General features: G+C 34.8%; 2 protein-coding genes across 3 annotated transcripts; one reads left to right on the top strand and one right to left on the bottom strand.

Annotated features, from left to right (window-relative positions):
- The first annotated feature begins 1,478 nt into the window (after positions 1-1,478).
- Positions 1,479-6,844, top strand: LOC116145708. Of its 2 annotated transcripts, none has more exons than XM_031431154.1 (10): positions 1,479-1,956; positions 2,464-2,555; positions 2,913-3,015; positions 3,544-3,800; positions 4,030-4,161; positions 4,406-4,519; positions 4,797-4,925; positions 5,257-5,474; positions 5,826-5,979; positions 6,242-6,844. In XM_031431154.1, exons 1-10 carry the CDS (start codon positions 1,689-1,691, stop codon positions 6,458-6,460), a joined length of 1,686 nt encoding a protein of 561 aa, XP_031287014.1. In that variant the 5' UTR covers positions 1,479-1,688; the 3' UTR covers positions 6,461-6,844. The 2 variants fall into 2 exon arrangements, with proteins under 2 accessions (XP_031287014.1, XP_031287015.1); XM_031431155.1 differs by having other exon boundaries at positions 1,480-1,956; positions 4,406-4,528; positions 6,242-6,843.
- A 1,117-nt stretch (positions 6,845-7,961) lies between these two features.
- LOC116145712 (endoribonuclease Dicer homolog 3) lies at positions 7,962-22,306 on the bottom strand. The gene is made up of 25 exons (XM_031431160.1): positions 21,899-22,306; positions 21,631-21,811; positions 21,364-21,477; positions 20,681-20,815; positions 20,458-20,527; positions 19,466-19,530; positions 19,244-19,375; positions 18,963-19,115; positions 18,430-18,559; positions 17,524-17,629; positions 17,206-17,398; positions 16,925-17,085; positions 16,513-16,731; positions 16,132-16,388; positions 15,314-15,585; positions 14,663-15,198; positions 14,469-14,563; positions 12,703-12,911; positions 12,395-12,604; positions 11,775-12,242; positions 11,298-11,570; positions 10,714-11,040; positions 10,113-10,332; positions 9,786-9,897; positions 7,962-9,669 (listed from the first exon to the last, which is right to left on the bottom strand). Exons 1-25 carry the CDS (start codon positions 22,036-22,038, stop codon positions 9,462-9,464), a joined length of 4,986 nt encoding a protein of 1,661 aa, XP_031287020.1. The 5' UTR covers positions 22,039-22,306; the 3' UTR covers positions 7,962-9,461.
- Positions 22,307-22,958: the final 652 nt, after the last annotated feature.

Below are 22,958 nucleotides of genomic sequence, written 5' to 3'. Positions count from 1 at the left end.
GGTTGTAAGTCAATCTTTATTATTCTGAATTTGCTTCTGATTTTCACAATCCGACCACATTCAATAAGTTAACTGCTTTTTGAACCCACTTGAAAGCTCATGGAAGCTGCACCTTTTATTTGAAGAGAAAGCTAATTGAAGCGTATAGCTTTGTAAATTACATTAATGGGTATTAACAGAATAACGTTAAAGTCAATTATGCTTTTGGCTTATGCTATAGTTGCGGTGGGTATAGAATTCCCTTTATTATAAATGCTATTTTAATAAGAGTGGTCAACTTTTAAATGTGACCCAAAGTGTTTTAACAGAAAATGACCTTTAACCGTGACAAAATGGACACCCAATTACCCCTTCTCCACATGCTTCTTGCTGCCTTCTTCTTACAAATTTACAAAATTGGGAACTGCAGCCCAAACTATAAACCATACATATACTTAAATATCAGATGTTTATCGAGTTAATAATTAAGTCATTTTATACAAAATTAAAGAGTGTAATTCTGTCACACTCATCTTTGCAATTATTGGTGTGATAGGAATTAATTTGATTTGGATTTTAAGTTTTCTTTTTATGTCATTTACCATTCAATAAATCAATAAAATTTAGGTTGAATAGGAGAATTTAATCAATGTCTTTAGGTATACTCTAAGTTTTCACCTTTTTTATCCGACAAATCGTGTCATGAAAGCTTACTATATATGTTGATTATATTACATCATCCATAAATCTCTTTCATATTACTATGTTAGTAGTGAATTTTAATTTTTATTTTATTTTATTATAATTTTTTATTGTTTAACAAATTGAAGTTTATTTCTTGTTTTCATATCATTTATGTTGATGCTTGTGGTTAGGTGATGTGTCTAATCTTAAATCAAACAACAATAACAACCAAAATGGAGTGAAACCACAGTTGAATGGGATGTTGTGGTAGTCACATTAAATGATATATTATTTAAATTTAAATTCATAAATTATTATTAAATATCTTTTAATAGTTTTTTTTTTTTTTTTGGTCATAATTGAGAGTGTTCGGGTCGGTTTAAGTGTACCTCAACTAATCATTCGAGATCCTAAAACTACTTACTGGATACGAGCTCCAATAGTCACCCCTATTAGTAATTGTGATGACTCGAATTCAGGAGACTATGTTAGATCATTCTCTTGCTCTGTTACCTATAAAATGACTCAAACTTAGGAGACTTTACTATCAGACTATCAAGCAGTGGTTTAAAGACAAACATGATTTTATTAATGAGGTTTTGATAATCTCTTAAAAAATAATAAAGGATTTAATAATTTACATGAATTTAATTATAGTAAAATAAATTAAACCCTTAATTTGAAAGGAGTGGTAAACTTGTAAATTATGTAAAAGTACAAGCCCAATTCAAAGATCCATCATTTTTTTTTTTGACAACAAAGTGAAAAAAACTACCCGTGCTTGTCTTCTCTGTGAACTTGAATTTTTCTTTTGAAACGAATAAAGCGTAAACTCTCATCAGAGTATTCAGACTCAGATAGCACTAGCTTCAAAAAAATTTCACCTTTTTAAACCTTCTTTTAATATTCAAGATCCTTAAAACAAAATTCCCATTTCTTAAGATTCATATTCTTCTTCTTCTTCTTCTTTTCTTTCTTGTTCAAGTCAACAGTTTCTTGGAAAATGTTATAGAAGGGTGAAAGTCATGATGGGTGGTGGTGCTGGTGCTGGTGCTGGCGCTGGCGCTGGCAGTGCCGGTGCCGGTGGCGGTAGAGTTGAAGTGATAAGTAGCAAGGGATGTTCACGGTTGTTTGTTGGCTTGTCTCCTTCTCTTCCTTCTTTTAAAAGCGTGCAATCCTTTGAAGCAACAATGTCTCCTGCCTCCTCCTCTATTGGCTCTGAATCGCTGCTTCATCTTCGGTCCAACGCTCCCTTTTCCGGCCTTGTAATTTGTGTCACCGGTCTCTCCAAAGGTATATGCTTCAACCGTTCAATGCTTTATCTTGTGTTTTTCAACTCTACTTGTCCCTATCTTGCTTCTGTTTTTCACGAATTTCGCTTTTTGTATTTTTGTTTTTATTTCCATTCTCTCTTGCATGAATTTTACTGCTTTCATTTTGGCTAGTATCACTCTGATATTGATTTCTACTGCAATCCCAGTTCAGAACTTGTTAGACTCAAAATAAATAAAATAAAGTCTGTTCTGAAAAAGGAAATATAGGAGCAATTATAATTTTTTTTTCTTTTTTTGATGATAACATTCAAATGATTAAGAAGGAGAGCTAATGGGTTTGAGAGGGGAAATGGTTTATAATATATGATAGTTGTTGTTATTAAGTTATTCTGCTCGATGTATTTCACTTTGGTATGATAGCTTTTATCTTTTATTTTCATTCATAGAAATATTGGGTGCATGAGATTACTGTTACTTTTGTAGCTGAAAATAGGCTATTCATATTTGTGCTCCTTTATTTTGGCAGAGGCAAGGAATCAGGTCATGGAAGCAACAGAAAGATTGGGTGGCCAGTACAGCCCCGATTTGCATCCTCAATGCACCCATTTAGTAGTGCAGATATCCTTTAATATATTGGAAACAATATACATTTTGTTCTATACAATTAAATTATGAAGCTTTGAAGATTTTACCATTAAAATAATATGGAAATGACATTTTGGGCTCCCTTTTTGTTCTACTATCACTAAATAAGTCTTTTTGCTTGTATGTGGGAACACAATTTCATGATCATCTTTGGTTGGTTTAATGAGAGAAAATTATAGTTTTTGAAAAAGGCTTTGACAATCTTCCATTATTGTATTTATGCTAATCATAAACATCAAGGGTTTTTCTCTATGTCCTTGAACAAGCATATCTACTATGTAGATGTTCCCACTTTTGTGATGTGGTTGTTTACCCTTAACACTGATTTACAGCTTTGGTGGACGTAAATTTGAGCATGCTCTGAAACATGGATCAAGAAATGGACTCTTTGTTGTTACCCTTGGATGGTTTGTAGATAGTGTAAGGAAGAATGGTAAGAGTCCGCTACAATAGTTCATACTGAAATGCAATGATACATTTTGTTTCTGTATTCTAGATTTGATCTTTCACACCATGGCTTGTATTAAACTTTGACCGAAGGCTCCTATGTTGGTTGTTGTTGCACCTTTATAGTCTCAGAAATTGTCAGTTAATATGTTTAACAAATTTTTAAGTACTCAATACTTGTTAACTGTTTAAGTCACAGACCTTGCGATCTGGACATGGTCATAAACTATTCAGAAGATGACTTAGGTTCTGTTGAAGTAGAGTTGCTCCCTACAGTTTATATATTTAATACGGTTTACATGGGCTTACATTACATGGACCAAAATGGTTAAGGATAATTTCATTTTTTTTTTTTTTTTTTTTTTTTTGGGATTTGAGGAGTTGGAATTATGTTTTTCAAAACTCTTCCAATGAAAAACTTCTTTTCTTTGTTAAGTAAGAAAAAATATGAGAACTAATTTGACATATGTTTTTTGCTTATCATCTGAAATTCAATTGTTCTTATCTGTTGTAGTGAGGTTGAAAGAATCGCTCTACACTGTTAAGAGTATAAAGGAATATGGTATGCACTTGGACAAGTTGAATCGACTTCAAACAGGTACCAACAACTCATGTTTTCCAGCTGGCATTTATGATGCAAAGCAGTTTGACGTGAATGCAAAACCAAATAAACATTTCTCTGAAAGAGACTCTAATAGAAGCATGGATTCAACCCTATCTGGCCACTCAATGTATGTTGATTCAGACATTTCAGAAGAACTTCGGAATAAGGTGAACATTGAATTTGATGCTGGAAAAACTTTTATTGTGTACAATGTTGATTAAGAATATGTTCTCTCTCTTGGTTTACGATTAGCTTTCTGATACAGTTCTTATGTGATATCTATGCATAAATGTTAAATTCAATAAGTTGTTACTCCCAGTTTAAGCTGAAGCAGTATATTTCATCATCTGTGTTAGTGACTTGGGCAATCACTGAAAGATCTAATATGTTTTATAGGTCTTTGAGGCAGCTGCTAGAGAAGGTGCTACACTTGTAGATCAATGGTTTGTTGGTTGCAATGCAAGTCATGTAGTATGTGAAGAGACTTCTGTCCAGAGATATCTTGGCCTTTCTAACAACATTGTCACGGTCAGTATTCTATACCTCTACTGAAACTGGACATATTTGTAGACTTGAAATAGTTTCTTTGCTCAAAATTTTAGGCTCTACAAGAATAAAGTTTTCTGGCTGTCTCTGTATAATGCTTGCACGCATTTTGGAAAGTCTTAAAAATGACATCACCTGTAACATGGAAGAGCTTCAAATTATCAAGAGTGCTTTTGTTTATTGCTTTTATCATGATAAAATTGATTTGATACGTGATGTGTTTCAGCCTCTTTGGGTTCTGAAAACAGCAAAGGAGAAGAATGTGCAGAGGCTTGTTCACATGTCAGCTGATTTGGCCAGGCAGGTTGGAACTATGCTTGAAAATCTTCAAAATGGCACTGTAAGAGAGGTAGTTCTGGTTACTTGCTTTCAGAATTTTTAGATGCTTTTTTGGACAAAAGAATAATACAGGATTCTAATATATCCATATACACTTTCAAGTGTAAATGACACAGTTGTAATTGTAAAAAATTTCAGCTATAAGTTACTTTCTTTGTGTGGCGAAACAAGTATAGTGAAAGAATTTATCATGAAATACTGTTTCTTTTATATCCTCCCATATGATTTTTGGTACTGTTAGTGTTGACTATCACCTCCGTCCCCTGTATCTTCTTAAGGAAATTAATGGTGGAAATGTTCCTCAAGATGGTAAGAGCTGTATAAGTAAAGCAAGCTATGAAGAAAGGCAACAGATTGTAAATTTGGCTAAAACTGGTGTCAGAAATCGGCGTGGTCGTCGTATGCAGGCAAGTAGTCAGTCATGAATTTGTCGGCAAGTTTTTACTTAATGCATGCTTGGTTCTGTTTGTCTGATTATTCCTAGACTGCAAGTTTTCCATTTTCTCCATGCTCCATCTTAATGTAGTGGTTTTGACATGTAATACAGCTGACATTTAAAAAGTTATCTTTATGTCGTTTGCTTTTAACTACATTACATGTTAGTTCTATTTATTTGTGATTGTATTACTGTTGGGGTCAGATTAAAATTTGACTTATTGTTGAATGCTTCACTGTTGAACTGATTACTTTGTGTTAAATATAAATCATAGAACTTGTTTTTGGATTTTGTTCTTACAGACTTGCCAAACCCCAATACGTCCATTAACCCCAAGCAGCCTTCTGGATTCAATATGCTGGTCTGTCTCTGAGCCAACTTCAACTGCTTCTATATACACAGACTCTTTCAGTGGTGAGGATGTTAGTGAACATCAGTCATCCATATTCTTTGATGCAAAGGAGGATAGCAAGTATTCAGAAGCTTCATTTGCTAACTTAACCAGATTGCTTACAGAAAGGTTGTTGATCTCTCTCTCCCTCCCTCTCTCTGCTATTGTAGAGATTTTGTCTTTGCTTCTAGGTGTAAGGTTGTGGCTGAGATTTGATCCTCCAGCTCATGGATCCTATTATTTAGTGTTACAAAAACCTGTTGTCACTTCTTGCTATCAAATGTGGAGAATGATTTAAATGATGTATGCCGATTTTGACCTATTAGATGGGACCATTTTGAAAACCTCGCTTTTTTTTTAAAAGTGTTTATGCTCTCTCTGGTTAACTGGACCACTAACTGAAAATCTTTTTTGATAATTTGTCTGATTCAATGAAGAGTGCTTTATTTCACTAAATTTCTTTTACATGTGGCTCTGCAGTGAAAAAAGCGAGTTGATATTTAAGAACCATTTTCTGACCATACTCTTTCCTGTTGATCGATTTACTGAGATGGGGCCTTCTTCGCGAACATATTTCAGTGATAATGGCTTCACATGTTTGCAGGTGTTAGATCATATCTATGAATTTTATCAGGTATGATTTCAAGATGTTTGCTTCTAGGACTACCACTTGTGGATCAATAAATATTGTGTCTGTATGTCTGAATGGGTGGGAGAATGGGTGTGCGTGAACCTGTTTCAGGTTTCTATTGAAAATGCTTATGAATACTGTTATGTCCCTTTTGTATGCCTCATTAGAACTATATGGTTAATATAGCTTGGAAGCTTCTCCATTGATCATGAGTGGAAGGAGTTTCTTTCTGGAATCCTCAATGTGTGTTGATACCCTTTTGCAGGAGAACATGTCACCTCATGAGATCATTTCAGCTATTCACACTGATTCAAGGCATGCTGACCGGCTACGTGCGGTGTACTCCAGTAAAGAGACAGCAGAGCACGGTTATGTAAATTTTAAACGAATTGAATTCTTAGGAAGCCGTAGAAGTTTTGAGATGTTGAAGCACGTAAGCGGGGATAACAATAGTAATGTATATGAGCTCTTGCTGAGAGCATGATATTATCTTAACAGGGTTTCAAGTCCCCTTGTACTCGTTTCAACACAACGGTGCTGGTGATACTGACTTGTCAGCTACACACAATAATCCTTGTGCCTCCATTAGGTACAAATCCATGGACCGAAAGCGGAGATAAGAAGGAGAGAATTCTGCTTTGTGTCATAGAATTACTTTTTATGTATACATGTTCTCGCATTTGATGTGTGTAATGAACAGAAAATGAGTGATACCCTAAATATCAACGTGTGTATAGAGTATACCCCGTTTGAGTGCTTTGATAACAATGTAAATTGTAGACATTTTTGTATGATTTTGAGGCTTTGCTATCAATTGTAATTTGATCCGTTTCATGCATAAGTGCACTTGTCCCATAAATGCATGGATTCTAGTTTTGCAATTCTGTAATTCGTCCAAAACATTATGAGAAATGCTAGCCTTACAAAGATGCATATAAAGAGGGGTATACAAAGACAAATCTTACCTTTAATCTTCATGATTGTTTTTCTTTTTCTCTTTTTTTCTCTTCTTTCAAGGGTTAGATTTATTTTTGTATGCCTCTCTTTGTATGCATCTTTGTAAGTGTAGCATTCCTCAAAAATTATTATATTTAAAGACCAACAGACTTTGTTAAAAGTTTACTAAAGTTTAATGTTATTCTCTAAACGAAACCTTAAGGTTAACCTTAAGGGATTAGTCTGGTGGTCAAGGAGGTATGTCTCCTTCCTTGACTTTCTGGGTTTAAGCTTTGGGACATCTATTTCAATGCATAATTGTGTTTTACCCAGTTTATTTGGTTTGTAAGATACTTAATGAACTACCGAGATTAGTTGAGATATATGTAAGCTGACCTAGATACCCTGGTTACCCAAAAAGAAGAACCAACCCATTACCCAATCTCTATTTATTCATACCGTTGCTAGTGTTTTTATGAACTATTAGATTGACACTATCTACCATAGGAGATACTGATTTAATTTATGATAATGTAATGATTCGTTATACTATATTTATTTGTCAAATCAAACTCGAAAGGCCCACCATCTCCTTTATAGAAGTTTCGCCTGTTGTAATTTCCGAGAGGCACATTTGGTCAACAGACAGGAAGCTCGAAATATGAGTAAATGTTCTTGAAAACATGGGGCTAAGGACACATTCTCGAATCCAAATCCAAATGGGGTGGCCTTTAAAGTTAGTATTCACATTTTTCATGGTCTTGCCAAATGCCAAATGCCATATTAAGTATTCACATTTTGTAAGCTGTGCAATTAAATATCCCTCATCACTTTACGTATGAAATGATGTCTCATGTTTTGTAAATAAGATGCATCATCCATGCCCGCATTTTCAATGCAAGGAGATTGCTTTGACTTGAATCTCTACTAAAGGAAACCTTTATAATCGATTTGGAAAGTTAAGACTTCAATAGAGGGTTTAACTATTATTTAGCTCTAATGATTACTTGATATCAAAGCACAATCACTAAATGATTTGCATTAGCTTCTTATCTGTTAATACAGAACCCAGTTCACTGTACAGCTTCATTAAAGCGAAAAAAGTGTGCAAATATACAATGGAGGGTAATGCTTTATGTTCTTTTCTGCACATAGAGCTTCCATTCCTACACTAGGTTCACGGTTAATAATTGACTGGACAAGTGACCAGCATGTTTCCTGATTGCTCTATCTTAAGTTACCGTTTTAAAACTCAAACTAGACCGACCGGTTCAACCAGTTTGACTGGGATCCGGTCTTAACTCCGATCCGGATTAATATGAAAACCGGAAATAATATAAAATCTGCTTTAGACCGGCAACAAACTGGCTGAATAGTGTCAACCCGCCGGCCCGACCGGCTTGGGGCTTAAACTGGTTCATTAACTAGCAAATTTAATGCCTAAAAACACCAATTTTTAATTTGCTTCATTTCTTTCTTCTCTTCTCCAAACCGCAGCTTCCATTTTCATCTCCAAAGTGCAACTTCCACTTTCATCATGACTTCGGCAGTAACAACACCATGCAAGTAGGGAGAACGAACTAGGAAGGAGATCGAACTCATCACAGTCAGTTTTTCTTTAATTTCAAAGACTGGTAGAGTAACAAGCAAAGAAACAAACACCAGAACAGTAGAACACCCATCCAACATCAACAGCTTTTTGGTTTTTTCTCTGTGCTGGTGCCTGGGTTTGTTCCCCTCTTGGTTGAGAGTTTTCTGTTTGGGTTTGTTGTATTGGCTTTTCCCCTCAGCTTCTTCTTCTTTTGCGTGTCTGGAGTCTTCAGTTCTGCAGCTCTCTGCTCTGGATTCATGCAGTTGTTGTGCTGGTCTTTGCGTTTGTTGGGGGCTGCAATCCTTTGCGGATTTTTGCGGTTGTGGTGCTGGGATTTGGGCGCTTTTCAGGGGTGATGGAGTCTTCTCCGGTGTTAGAAGTCTGCAATTGTGGCTTTGGGATTCCTTTGGTTTGGAGTTGCAATCCTTTGCTGGAGTTTGATTTTATGATGCTGGGTGTTGGGCTCTTTTTTGGGGGCTGTGGTGTTTGTGTACAGCATGTGCGGTTTTTTTGGGTTCTCCTGAAGTCCTGCAAAGGTTTTGTGCTGCTATCTTTTTTGTATAGACCTCTTTGAGGTTAGTTTAGGTGGCTGTTTTGGATTGTAAATCCGTGCCTTTCATCTTGTTTTTTTCTTCTATTGTGGTACTATTTAATTTAATTTCCTTCTTTATATTGAATAATAAAAATGGGTTAAAAATTTTCAGGTTCATCTTTTATATATGAGCATGATGTCAGTATGTTGATGTCATCGATCCAACCAACCGATCCAACCAGTTGGACTGGTTGACCTGGGACCCGGTCACCTTGTCGGGTCTCTCATCAGGTCAGGTTTTAAAACAGTGACTTAAAGTTAGGTGACAAGGATCAGGATGGTGAATTATGAAAAAATATCACCACCCTTCTATTTGTTACGTTAATACATGAAATGATATCAGTTACTGTCAAGACTTATTAGGATTTAGGAATCACTTATGATGACTTTACCCTGTCGTTCAAGGTTGTTGAGCAAGAGCAGTGCTGCAGAATCAAATGAACTTCTCTTATCAGCTCTGGGATCTCCTGAGCACTCGATATTCCCAGATCCAGGTATATGCAGAGTGATTTTTGATATAAAACTGTTAAACCCCTCTCTCTTTCCGGAACTTTCATCAAATATCATGGGAGTCCTGTGGGCGGCAGTAGAATTTAATTAGGCCAAGATTAATTATCAGATAGTAAAATAAAAACTTTGGAAGGTTCAAAGGAATACTAAAAATCAGAGAACTTGGTTGATTGGGCTGACCTTGATTTATGTTCTGTGGTATCGAATGTAGGCATTGGCCAAAGCATCGTCTTGCAAAGTTGGAAGAGTGAGGTTCGGGGCCCTCCTTTCTTTATGTTGATAGGTGCAATAACTGTAAAATGAATTGGAAAAGAACATAGATAAACAATCAAATTACCTCCTAATTCACTTCTTGGAAGTTAAGCTTTAAGAATGCAGAAAAAGAGTTCCCAATAAATCAGACAGAAGAACAGAAACATCATGCAATTGCGCCCATATATGCATAGGCATGCTTAATCAATTTACTTTTCATTAAAATGAGTACAGAAACAAATGAATGCTACATACTTGGTGTCGCATTGGTTGGACTGCAGGCTTTGATAGAAAAGTCACTGACAGGGGCATGAGTTTCGGATCCCTTGAGCTTTTTACAGGCTGATAATTCTGCCAAATCTTCATTAGACGTCTGCCTGCCGACATTATTATCCAAGTCTAGAGAAGATGAATCAGCAGAATAATGAGGGGCCAGTTTCCTAGTTTTGGATACACCTTTGCAAATTCCTCTACTCTGTTGCATTACAAGTTTTAAATGCTTTAGCATGTGCTAGTCAAAGTTGTACGCATGAACTTGACATATGAAGCAAGATTATATAACAAAAAAACACAAGTGATCACTCTAGACGAATATGCTATAAGAACTGCTTAAGAAATGATAAGAAACCAATCATCTATGTGACTCATATAAGCATTGTGCCACTGTAAACAAAGCGCACATGCACAACAAGAAATGGTGAAAAGCGTTTCACTTTCATAATATTCTTGTTAGTAACAATATTATCATTTAGCTTTTCTTTATAAAACTACATGGAATTTACCTGCTTCACATACAGAGAGAAGGATGCGCATTGAGAATAAGGTAAACAAACTTCAAACGGGAGTAAGAACAAACCTCAAGTTTCTTCAACAACGGTAAAGCTGCATTTCCTTTTGCAGCTTTTGTGCTCCTCTCCTGCCCTTGTCCAACCAAAAGAGCATCTTCCAATTGCAATGTCAACTCTGCCTGCACCATTTCCCCCTTATGTGTACATTTTATCTTAATAAAGTACCCTAGAGAGTCGCACAATTCATTCAGTTCACGCAGCGGAGGGAGTTCAAGTTTATCAGGGGTCACGATTGGAGACAATAATGGTTTACATATTCTCCACACTTCATCAAGATTAAGCTTGCTATCAATCAATATTGCACCAACAATACTTTCCACCAAGTCTCCAAGAGCCTAGCAAAGAAAGGAATGATCAAAGGAGGGCATTTATAATTAGAATTATAAGGAACATAAACTAAAATCTCAAATCAAAGAACCATAAAAAAAAATATTTAGATTCACTAAAAACAGATTGTATTCTGAGCACTAATAGTGATGTGGCTGCATCTGTGTTAGCATGAACATTCCCATATATGTACACATGTGACTAGTTCTATAAGAAAATAAATAAATAAAGACTTATAAAACTGTAGATCAACAAAAGAGCTTACCTTTGGAGCTTTTGTGCTGGGGCCTGAACTATTTGTGTCACTGAGGTTGGGAAAAGACTTTACATACTCTGTTATTTGACTTAGTAGTAAAGTAGAACAATGTTGAAGATGCTTATACAGGTTATTTCTTACTGCGACTTGAGCAAAATTTTCATTATTAACAGAAGCTGAGCGTAAATCAGTCAAGTCACCAGGATCAATATCTGTATGGCTCTGATAAAGATGCCAGGTAATAAGCAAGTCCAGAACGGCATCTCCAAGAAATTCAAGCCTCTGTTAAGATTCAGTTCAAGAAGTCAAAAGAGAGATCATATGGAAATCTGGCCCGTAAAATTCAATTTATAGGTCAATATACACCTCAAAAATATGAGATTTCTCCCTATTTCTTTCACAGCAGGTTCCAAACATCATAAGAGAATCAAGTAATTTAAAAAGTTACTGGTAAGTACAAATCAACAGTTGACATTCCATCATTACCTGGTAACAGTAGAACTCTTGTACAGATGCATGTGTAATGGCCTCCTGTAACAGAAACTTGACAGAAAATTCATATCCAACCTTTTTCTCTAAATCCTTAATCTCATTGGTTTTGGGAATATATGATTGTATAGATGCCCTAGTAATGGCTTCAACGACTAATGAGGGCTCAATGTCAGCATCAATACCAAGCCACTTCATCACATGAAGTGCAGCAACCAATCCTCCGCCAATGTAGTATGCTCCGATGAGGGCTTCAACACAATCAGATATCGTTTTTGAAACCATCCATCTGTGACCCATGTCACATAGCTTCCCAACCACAACTTTTGTGTCCTCAGTAAAAAATTTCCCATCCAATGGTACTTCTAAAGTATCCACCCCACATTCACAAGGAACAGGGAATATACAAAGCTGTCCTGGAGCAGCCCAACGACGGGGATCAAATGCACTGTCCCGTACATATCCCTGGCAAATAAGAAATGTAAAGCTATTAACAAGAACAGGTGAGCAGAGAAATAAAATTCACATGAGCATTGAAAGGTCTTAGCAAAATCAATACCAGAAAACATACAGCCATTCCAATCCAATTGATAAATAACAGAGGTAAGATTCAATACCTGTAACTTGCGATCCGCTCCCAATTTATGTAGGGTTGAGTTACAAATAACCCATTGACGCTGAGCAGATAATTGGCCTTCATGCTTTCTGGGATGTGTAAGAAAGAGGTGGCAGCTTACAGCATACTTTAGAACTGAATCACCAAGCAATTCCAACCGCTCCATAGAAAATTTTTCACAGCATCTAAGTGTCGTGAGTGCTTCCAAAATCTAATCACAAAATTGAACTTGGTTAAGTTAAATATTGCATGATAGATCAAAGGACAACCAAATTAAGCGAATTATTCCAATTTCACAGTTATACAAACCAAGGAACTTGATATATGGAGGGAACGGCAATCAATCTCATCTCTAAGTTGGCTGGCTAACATGAGGGACTCCAGACGTTGCATCAATGATGGGAGTAGATAAAATGATTTTAGGACATTGATTGGAACATCAATAGTGACCAGAAGCTCAGGTGGCATGTAAATATGAATTTGTGCCTTTTTCGCTCGCAATGCCTTACCAGAGCCACCTGTTCATTTACAGGAAATTATTAGTAAGCAGATAAACATGGAGCAATGGTTTTCTAAATCAAATTTGACAACTGAACTAAAGTAGTCATTTAGACATTTAAAATGCACACTTAGATATGATGAAATGCTAATTTTTTGCCTCTCTACTTTTGTGCAGCATGTTTCGAGAAATCTTAACAGTGTAATATAACTTGAGGAACCAGATGTGCATCCATACAAGCTGTTTGTAAAAGTGAGAAGAAAAGGAACAATAAAGTTCACTCTTTGTTAAAACAGATTTAAAGTAACAGTGCAGAGTCCCTAAATCCTTTATTCTTAAACTCTTAACTAGAATTTGCAGCCACCTTTTCCACCTTACACCCTCCCCAAATCCAAACAATAATCCTGTGAACGTGAAAATTTTGGGAATCACTAGTGATAAGAAGAAAATCTGGAGAGTTGCGAAAATGTTCATAACCAACCAACAAGACATCAGGAGGTGAATTCACAATGAGAATTAGCATATAGGTATCTACTGAAAATAATAAATATGTCCTCTTTTTGGGCCCTTTTTTTGTTTCAATTGAACTCAAAAGTCAATAACAAAATAAGGACCTTACCAAATGTAAGGTCCCAGTAAAGGAGCTTCACTTGGCATACAAGAAGTGATTTAAGATTTCACATGTGGAATCAATAAGTCATAGATTTGATTGCCAAATTAGATCCTGAGCACTAGGGATGTCAATGGGGCAGTTTGGGTTGGATAGTAAGAAATCCATGCCCATCTGGTTTATGAATATCCAAATCCACCCCATTATCCATTTTTTAAAATAAGGCAGGTTTGGGTTTGGGGGTTTTTTTTTTTTTTTTTTTTTGGAAAAACCTTGGATCGCCCCATTTGATATATTTTTTATATATAAAAATAAATAAATCTAACAAAATGTATAAAAACTATTTCTTAGAATAAATTGATAAATAATATTTTTAACTATCTAATATAAATTTTTTATTCAAAATTTAATAATTCTACCACAAACAACTACTTATTTTGACAATAGAAAAGACAAAATTCAATATAAAATTAATGTTCATACAATTATAAAGTTAAATCCTTATTTTCAGATTCACAAGTGTAGAAGATGACAAGAAATCAATATGAAGTAATTCAATGCAGGAATAAGGTTGTGATGGCTAGGGTTTTCTCTGTTTGAGAAAAAAAGTAAATAATATAACCTAATTTAAATAATACTATAATTTTGATGTTAAATATTGAATATAATTATTTATTCATAGTTATATATTTTAGGGGTGAATGGAGTGGGTCAGGGTTAAAGTTAGCATTTCCATGACCACCCCAAAATAATTTGGATCAAGATACTCAAATCCAAATCCAATCCACCTGAAAATTTTGACTATCCAAATCCAACCCATTAGGGTGGGGCTCCAAACCCATGGGTCATTTTGACATCCCTACTGAGCACACATATCTTAAACTTTAAATTGTGATTCAGAGTGGGAAGTAAATCTGGCATTAAAGAGGTCATTGTGGATGAAATAAGACTCAACCATTAACCAACCTTCATCATTAAAATTCACAAGAAGGTTGTGTGCATTATGACTCTGCTTCAACCGCAACATAGGCTGTCCTGGATGCTTCAGCACAATCCCATATCTGATCAGAGCCAACATTATTAATGGAAGCATAAATGATAATCTACAAGGAAAGACCACAATAAACACAAAGCCCCATTCAGGATAACATATCACCTACTTTTTAAGGAAGTAGTCCATGAAGGTAGTATATACTGATGAGGCACCATCAGCAGTTCCATCAAAAGGACTCTCGGCAGATGTATTGCTAACCACTTCAACTGTAGAGTAGATTCTTCCAGTATGGATAGCTAATACTATCCTATTCTTGAGATCTTTTGCATCAACAGAACAATTAGCAAAGTGGATTATATCTGCACTGTTGCTTTCTATCTGAGAGGAGTTGATCCTACAAGGTGACGAATTTCCTTCATAACCATTGGACTGATTAGAACCCAAATAAGAGTTTTTCTTTAAAAATTCTACCACAGCAGCACATGCATTAATTCCAGTCCAGTTTATTCTCCAAGATTCCTGACCAGAAATGCTCAAAATCTCCAATGGTAGAAGCAAATACATGTTTGATGGACTCCACAGTGATTTTGTTTCTCTCTGAAGTAAAAATTCTCTATTTTTTCCAGATGATTTGCATTTAACAAACAACCTTCCAAACAAGCCATTGAAGAAAAATTCCTGAAAGCACTTTGCTTTGGTCATCTGGTACAAACAAAAAAAAGTAAATAAAAAATAAATAAAACATAATGGCAACGTATTCTATACTTGCCACTTGAAAAGTCAAATTATAAATGAAATTTGTAAGTTTATGCTTGACCTGTTCTGCATCCAAATGCACTTTCCCACACGACGAAACAGTAGCCTTAACGGTTTTTGAGACCAAATACAGCTCCAATTCAAAATTTCCCACATCATCATCAAGTTTTGACTCAATAAGAAACATAAATCCAGAGTAAATCTCACTAGCAATATTACAGGTGAAGTCAAATTTATAGGCATGTAAAACAACACCGTCAACTTTTTCTCTCCAGGTACCAGATAATGCACGAATAGGAATTGTCCCATGCAGTTCCTTCCTTTTCTTTCTTCCTTCAAACACAAAAACAAAAAGCAAGATAACTCAGCACAAACTAAATAAAAAGAATCAGCAAAGATCGGCAAGACAAAACCTTTAACAAAATATGAATAGAGGTGAAACAAGAAACTCACCGCAAACAGTCCAATGTTATTTTCAGCAATATAGAAGCAGTAGAAAGGTAAACACCAACAATATAATACAAAACAGTGGCATTAAGTCATGGAAGGCATGGCCTTTTTCTAACATGCTTGCATTTATTTACAAGGAGAACTAGGAGCAAACAATATTTAACTACTCAATTTCTATCATCTACATATTTAATATTGACAAAATACCAAGTCAGTCTATAAGGTGTCCTATATGTGTTTTAACAGGAAGCTTCACCATATCTATTATTGCATACTTATAATTCCATAAGAAGAGTGGCATATGTTCTCATGGTTGACCTAGACAGTATATAACTCACCTATTTTCAAGCAAACTAAGTTTTTCTCTACACTTCAAATTAAAAATAGCACACACTAAACAGTCATGCATAAGATTTGATGTACGCATACCTGCACCTGGATTCTTTTTTACATTAAGATTGTTTTCAGAAGGTTCTTCAATGAAGGGGAGAAGATGATCATTCAGAGCACCCATTTGATGCAGCTTTTTACATGCTTCCAAGCACACAAACTGCTTTGATAAGTTTTTGTTTCTGCTTGGAGGACCAGATATTGTTTGGAAAGGCGCATTTGAAGGTAGCGTCACTTCACACTCATAAGACTTTTCAGAGGATTTGTACTTAAAGATTGGCTTTGGTGTGTAGTACCTATATTATGCAGTAGACAATTATAACTACATGCATTCCCTCCGTATGCAAAAACTAATGAAAAAAAATACTGTAAAGTACACAACTATGTATAACCTAAGGAAACAGAAAAGCATTTCCATACTTGTCACTAGGGAGCTTTTCACAGTATCGATGTATGAGATTGACACTGGAATCTGAAGTTACTGATGCTCCAGTTACATCCACAACATAGGCATTCATTGTTCCCAAGGTACATGCTTTCAGAACGCATGAATCAGGGTCTCTACTCACAGCTGTATCTGTCATCGATTGTTCACTCCTAATGACATCAAAAAGTCTATCTCTTTGTTTAATGTTTCCCCTGCAAGTATACTTGAGTGGTTAGATTTTGTGCTGCTACAACCTCATACAGACAAGAAAAACAAATATACGTTAAGAACATGCATTGCAAGAAGCATTTCATGACTTCAAAAGAATTCAAGTGTATCGGTCATTCATAAATACACTATATGCATATGTTTTTGTAACACACAGTGACAAGGTCAGGGCTTCACCGCTCAAGCATTAAGATGAACTGGGAGTTATTTTGCCGAGCTCGTCCACGGGACTGAACATAACTACGGACTGTCTTGGGCAGGTCAAAACGGATAACACAAGAGCAGTTTGGTACATGAATTCCCTCCTCTACCACATCAGTAGCAAACAATAGATTGACCTACACAGAAAAAATTACTCATCTCTTATTAGCTAATCAAACATTTTAATTGTCGCTTATTAGCTAATCAAATGCCCAAACTTCTTGTGAGGAGAATTAGTGATACTAGAGATTAGATACCTTTCCGCTCCGAAATGATTCCAAGATTTCTTTTTGCTTATTTGGTGCAAGAGAATCAACTGATGTATTACTTCCAGTCAAATATGAAACTGTTAAATGAGCCAAATAGTTTACTTTCTTCACAAACCTTTCAACTACTTTAGCTGCAATAATTCTTTCCACAAAAATGAGGCATAATACTTGTGTAGCTCCCCTGCCAGAAAAAAAAAGTGACAGTAAATCAAATTATGCTATACCATTAAAAGATATTAAAGACAATAGGAAATCAACTTTTGCTATGAGACCTAAAGACATTAACCAATTAAGTTGTTCAATTACCCAACTGATCGGAATAGTTGAAGAAGTTCATGCAATTTTGGAGAGATGTAGCCCAAATCTACTGCCTTTGAATAGTCAAAACCAAAATCCAAAAAATTTTTATCACCTGTGGGATGAGAAGGGAATAATATTTGATAAATATATCCTATCTGAAGTGGAAAGTAAAAGATGGCAGATTATTTGAATCAAATTATAAAGTATCATAAGGCAATACGGCTAAAACAAGTATGCCAGTCAAACAAAACTATTTCAGCGTATCCATAGATTAATTTCATAGAAGTTGGACAGGCAACAAAGAGCAGTAAAGAAATTCACTGAAAACATAATTTGTTTTTATAAAAAGAACAGTGATTCTTCAACAGAATTATCCTCAGTCATGAGAGTAGAAAATTGAAGCACAAGCCAGCAGAATAAATTAATAAAAAAAAATCAATGACATTGAAAAGATATAAATAAAGATTCTCCAGAGACCTTAGTGAAAGAAATTGATATATAAATGTTAGCTATGACTTAGCTTTAGTAAGCATTAAATGCTAATTACTCCTGTAGGTAATCCAAAACAAGTATTAAGCATGGAACTATATTCTGCTATGGATGTACGCTTTCAAGAAAGTACCAATATGTGTTTTTGAAACACTCAACATGCACATTAAGTGGCAGAAAATGCACAGGCAAAGGCTAATGCCACTCACACCTGTTTATATATTAACTCCCAAGTCCAGAATAATAGAATGTCAAAAGGAAGCAGACAATGCTTACAGAACACATCAACAACCACACATACCAGCTAATAGGAAAGATATGTAGAATATATGAAAGAGGCATTCACAAATAACCAGTAATGCATTTGAAAAAGAATAAAAATTTAGATAAGCAACAAAGATAGTAAGTTAGTTCATAGCATACCCAGAGGCAAAGATCCCCCAATTATACACAATATTTCCTCAAGAAAATATTTACACTGCAATGAACTTTCTCTATAAATTTCGCACTCGTCTTGGGCATTCGGGACATTCTCCAGACAGACTTTAACAGCCTAATAACAAGTCAAAACATCAAATCAATACCAAAAAGGGAGACAAAATAAATACCAAAGAGCAAATAGACTTTTCACCAGTATCTTGTGAACAATTACTTGACAGTGAATTGCCAACATTAAAAAATATGAGGACGTTAATAATTGTCTTCAAAGAAAGATAAAGAAATCTAAATAGATATTCATAAAACATTATTTTGGTGCCCCAGATGTGGACTTTTGACCTGAAATTCATGAGCCTGCATGTTAGGTTATCATTCCATCATGATTTATGTTATTATAGCAGCCTATGTTAGGAACAATACCAAGTATTAAAGGTCTCAACAAAGATAACTTTTCTTTACTATACAACAAACATTCACTTCTCCGCATTAATTTAAACATATTGGGTGTCCAATCATACCTCATACGCACATATAAGGCCAAGTTCATCTAGGCAATATAAAATCTTCGCATGATAATTGGACAGCTGCTTTCGAAGAGTCTTATGCTTATCATCCATATCTTTGTAAGAATTTTGCACTGACCCTTGCAACTTTGATAGTGAGACATCAAACTGTCGATAAAAAACCAATAGATTTTCATATCCCCACAAGTAAACCACATTAAGTGAAAGCTAAGAATGTGTTTGTGTTGGGACATTCGTTAAACACATAAAGATAGGGATGCATTATGTGCAGATACCTTAGACCATGAAATTTCCATTTTTGTTTTCAAATTCAAACTATTAAAGCTTGATTGGTCATAAAATTTACAACTTCCAACTGCAGAGGGAACATATACTTCCATCTCTGTCCTGTCCCCAATGGTATAAACCTGCAGCATCATAAATTCATAATATTATTGTTCTGCTTCTTAGTTTAAGCCCGACGATCAATGCAAAATTATCAAATAGAAAGTGAGTACCTGAGAATCCAAGATGCTTTCAAGTTCTGATATTTGACCCTCACAATCCATCACTGATGAGACACCTGAATTGCAAAGTAGTTTTTAAAAATAGCATGTTAATGCATGGCAAGTAACACATGAACATCTATGTCATGATAAAAAGATTGTTTTAACAGAGTGCATAAAAGAATGGGAAGAAAAGTCCATTAAACAATGAAATCTCGTTGCATTAAATCAAACCATTTTACATAGAAAGAACATCTGCACAGGTTCATGAGATATACTTTCTAATCATAACAACATAGGAATTAAATGCAAGTGCTAGAAGTGACTTGTACACGCCCTAGGAACGATTGTTGTTATCAAGCCATAAACATACAATGCTACATTTTTCATAACTTCCCCCTAAAAGAAAAATTTTAGACATTGCACCTTCAGTAGAGGTGATCTATGATTTGAAGAATTAAAAACAAGTTCTCATAGCCACACCTGTATAAAGGTATATCTTTCACAATAACAAAGCAAATTTTACATAGCATGGTTCAACAAAAATTTTTAAAAGATATAATTTCATAAAATCCATCTCAATGGCCTTAGTCAAGCACTACACATTACTGGAAACCAGTAGCTAGAATCATCCAACTAAAAAATGATGAACAAAAATTCTCTTTTCACAGAACACATTTCTTCTCATTGTTGATTGTTGATTAATTCAACAAACTCAAAACAGAAGTTTGGATAAAAAATTTCAAATAGAATGTAGAAAAACTCATGTTTAAATAGTACTATGCCAAAAACTTAAAGAAAAAAAGGCCTATTGAGTTTTTCAAAGTCCAATTCAGCTAATAAACTTCAACCACCAAAAAAAAATATTCATAAAGTTTATGATTCATCAAGAAGCACATATCGCATAATCATAAATCAAGAAAAAGTAGACAAAAAACACTTCAAGCACTATAACCGCCCTATTGCCACTAGCATTACATGCACATAGCAAAACAATATCTTACCTTTTCTTACCACAGGTGATGCTGTCATTCCAAAAACCTTTGGCTTGCTATTAGATTTGTGATAAAATTCCTTCCCCAAAAGAATAGATATAATTGAGATGTTTATTCAAAAGACAAAAGACAAAATAAAAATAAAAAGGAGATTATATGAAGAAGGAAAAGAGAATGAAGCATAACATAAGATAAGCAAAATAAATAATTTATGGCAACGAAAGATATAAACCTTCATAATTTTTGCATATGGATGATTCTTAGTAGCATGATGGCACTCATCTATTATGATGAAGCATACCATCTCTAGCCTCAAGAATGCCTTCCTCAACACATCCAAGAGGATTTGTGGGGTCATAACCAATACCTATAAGAAATAAAGAAAGTATGTGAACCGACCTAACACTATTGTATCAAAAGGGTTTCAGGATTCCATGAAATTAGCAGTCACAAATGAATTGAAAAGCTTCCACCAAGAATTTAAAAAATGCTTGTCTTATTATATGTACAAGCAACATACATGGACTATTATCAAACTCCACAAAAAAACAATTTTGTTGATAACAACTTTCTGAGAATAAACCAACATATATAAAACAAACAACTAAAGTAAACAACAAAAAGAACAATTTCTAATGATTCAATGATTAAGCACATGAAAGTCAAGTCCAATGAATTGCGGCAAACAAGAGCCTGTTTAGATTAAAAGAATATTCCAACTAAACAGATTTAATTTTAGATAACTCCTATAATTGAACATATGTGCCTACTAGATATGAAAATGCAGATATGTGTCAACACTTAATATTAGATTGCAACAATGACACGTCAGAGAATTGGCAGCCCAACAGAAACAAGTGTTGACACTACAGCATACAGAATACTATCTCCGAGCTATGAACAAAGCAATCTTACATCATTCTGATTAATTTCTTTCTTCCAGCAGTCCAAAGTCCATTCATCAACTCCCTTGGCTCCATAGTACTCTTCTACTTTACAATCTGTATTAATCTTGATAACATCATATTGCTGCAACACAAAACCATATTTTCTTTTCAGCATGTGATCCAATTAACCAGCCACATTGCATTAGTAACAATCCCTATGAGATACCTCTTAAAAGTTTTACTTTTGGACAAGCAAACTTAAGGAAAAATAAATAAAAAGTAACAGAAATCATACTTGATGAACAAGGTGAACAGTTGGAGCCAAGAAAATAATCAACTTCTTTTGACCGTTAGACTTGATAGCTTGCGCAATGTCTTTTATCAGCATGACAGCTATCATAGTCTTCCCGGCTCCTGTCTCTAAAACTGCTATTGTGTTCCTCTTCTTGGCAACTTCAAATACCTTCAATTGATACCTACAAACACAAAACAAAACAAAAACTTGAACACAATAACAACCAAAATAATGATAAGAAGGAAAAGAAGGTGAAGAAAAAACAAACTTTCTGGGGTTGAAGTTCTTAGAACTAGTAGAAGAGGAAGGGTCATGAACAGCATGATCAAGACCATCGGAGCCCACATCAAGTGGGGTTGAAGAGCTCATCTGATCAGAGCTTCTCTTGAGTGAATTATGGTTCTCCATTGGAAAATGCTTGTTGATTTTTTGCAGAACAATGATGGATTGAATGAGAAAAGAGAGAAAAAAAGAAAATACAAGAAACGTGAAGCCCTAAAGAAAGGTTGGTGGGGTTGAAAGATAATCAAAAGGACGATTTTATTTCTAGTTAAGAATATAAAGATAAAGCATTGATCGCATGATTTTCAAGGAACGAGTGACTTCTTCTTCTTCTTCTTCGTCTTCGTCTTCGTCTTCACACAGTTCAAGCTTACAGAGTCAAGTTGACAAAGTCGATATCAAAGCGAAGAGAAATCGGAGATAAATAATGGTTTAGAACTAGGAGATCATTTTTATTTTATGAATAGTAATATACCGACCACACCCTCTTACAATTTTTTTTTTTCATAATTTTGACATAATAATTTATAATTACAAATTTTTTTCACAATGTAATAATTTGTAATTAATTAGTTTATAAGAATGGATCTAACATATGTTCTACTAATTAATTATAAATTTGACTATTATAAGTTATAAGAGGAAAGGGAATAAAAAATAGTTGTTGGCATAATATTAATACAGGATTCGGGAAACAGCAGAACAGAGCAGAACACATGTTTCACGTTTGGCCTTGGGGTATTTCAGTTTCGGGAAGGACACGAGAGGCTTTAACTGGGCAGCCCTGAAGTTTAAGAGACCCATATATTTTATAATATAACACTTTCACCCTTATAGTCTCTAAATGAAACACTTACACTATTATGGTTAAAAATACTCTGTGAAAAATTATTCCAACACATAATCTTTGATACCTTGACTAATATATCTTTATTTCTTTTTCATCTAGAATAACAAAAAAAAAAAAAAAAAAAAAAAACTAATATTTGATATTTTTCACATATAAAAAATATCAAATTTATTAAATGATTTAAAAATATAACTTT

The sequence above is a fragment of the Pistacia vera genome, unplaced genomic scaffold (assembly GCF_008641045.1).
Source record: "Pistacia vera cultivar Batoury unplaced genomic scaffold, PisVer_v2 Contig465, whole genome shotgun sequence".
Classification (NCBI taxonomy): domain Eukaryota; kingdom Viridiplantae; phylum Streptophyta; class Magnoliopsida; order Sapindales; family Anacardiaceae; genus Pistacia; species Pistacia vera.
This window is presented reverse-complemented; position numbering and strand designations above follow the sequence as displayed.

What these genes read in the sequence shown, in the direction of transcription:
- LOC116145712 (XM_031431160.1), bottom strand. Translation starts at nt 22,038, where the DNA reads ATGGAGAACCATAATTCACTCAAGAGAAGCTCTGATCAGATGAGCTCT. An exon ending in CTGTTCACCTTGTTCATCAA is followed by an intron (nt 21,478 to 21,630) that starts GTATGATTTCTG and finishes TTTGTGTTGCAG; the next exon opens with CAATATGATGTTATCAAGAT. An exon ending in TGCATTTGGATGCAGAACAG is followed by an intron (nt 15,199 to 15,313) that starts GTCAAGCATAAA and finishes TGTTTGTACCAG; the next exon opens with ATGACCAAAGCAAAGTGCTT.
- LOC116145708 (XM_031431155.1), top strand. Translation starts at nt 1,689, where the DNA reads ATGATGGGTGGTGGTGCTGGTGCTGGTGCTGGCGCTGGCGCTGGCAGT. An exon ending in AAAATGGCACTGTAAGAGAG is followed by an intron (nt 4,529 to 4,796) that starts GTAGTTCTGGTT and finishes TATCTTCTTAAG; the next exon opens with GAAATTAATGGTGGAAATGT. An exon ending in GGCGTGGTCGTCGTATGCAG is followed by an intron (nt 4,926 to 5,256) that starts GCAAGTAGTCAG and finishes TTGTTCTTACAG; the next exon opens with ACTTGCCAAACCCCAATACG.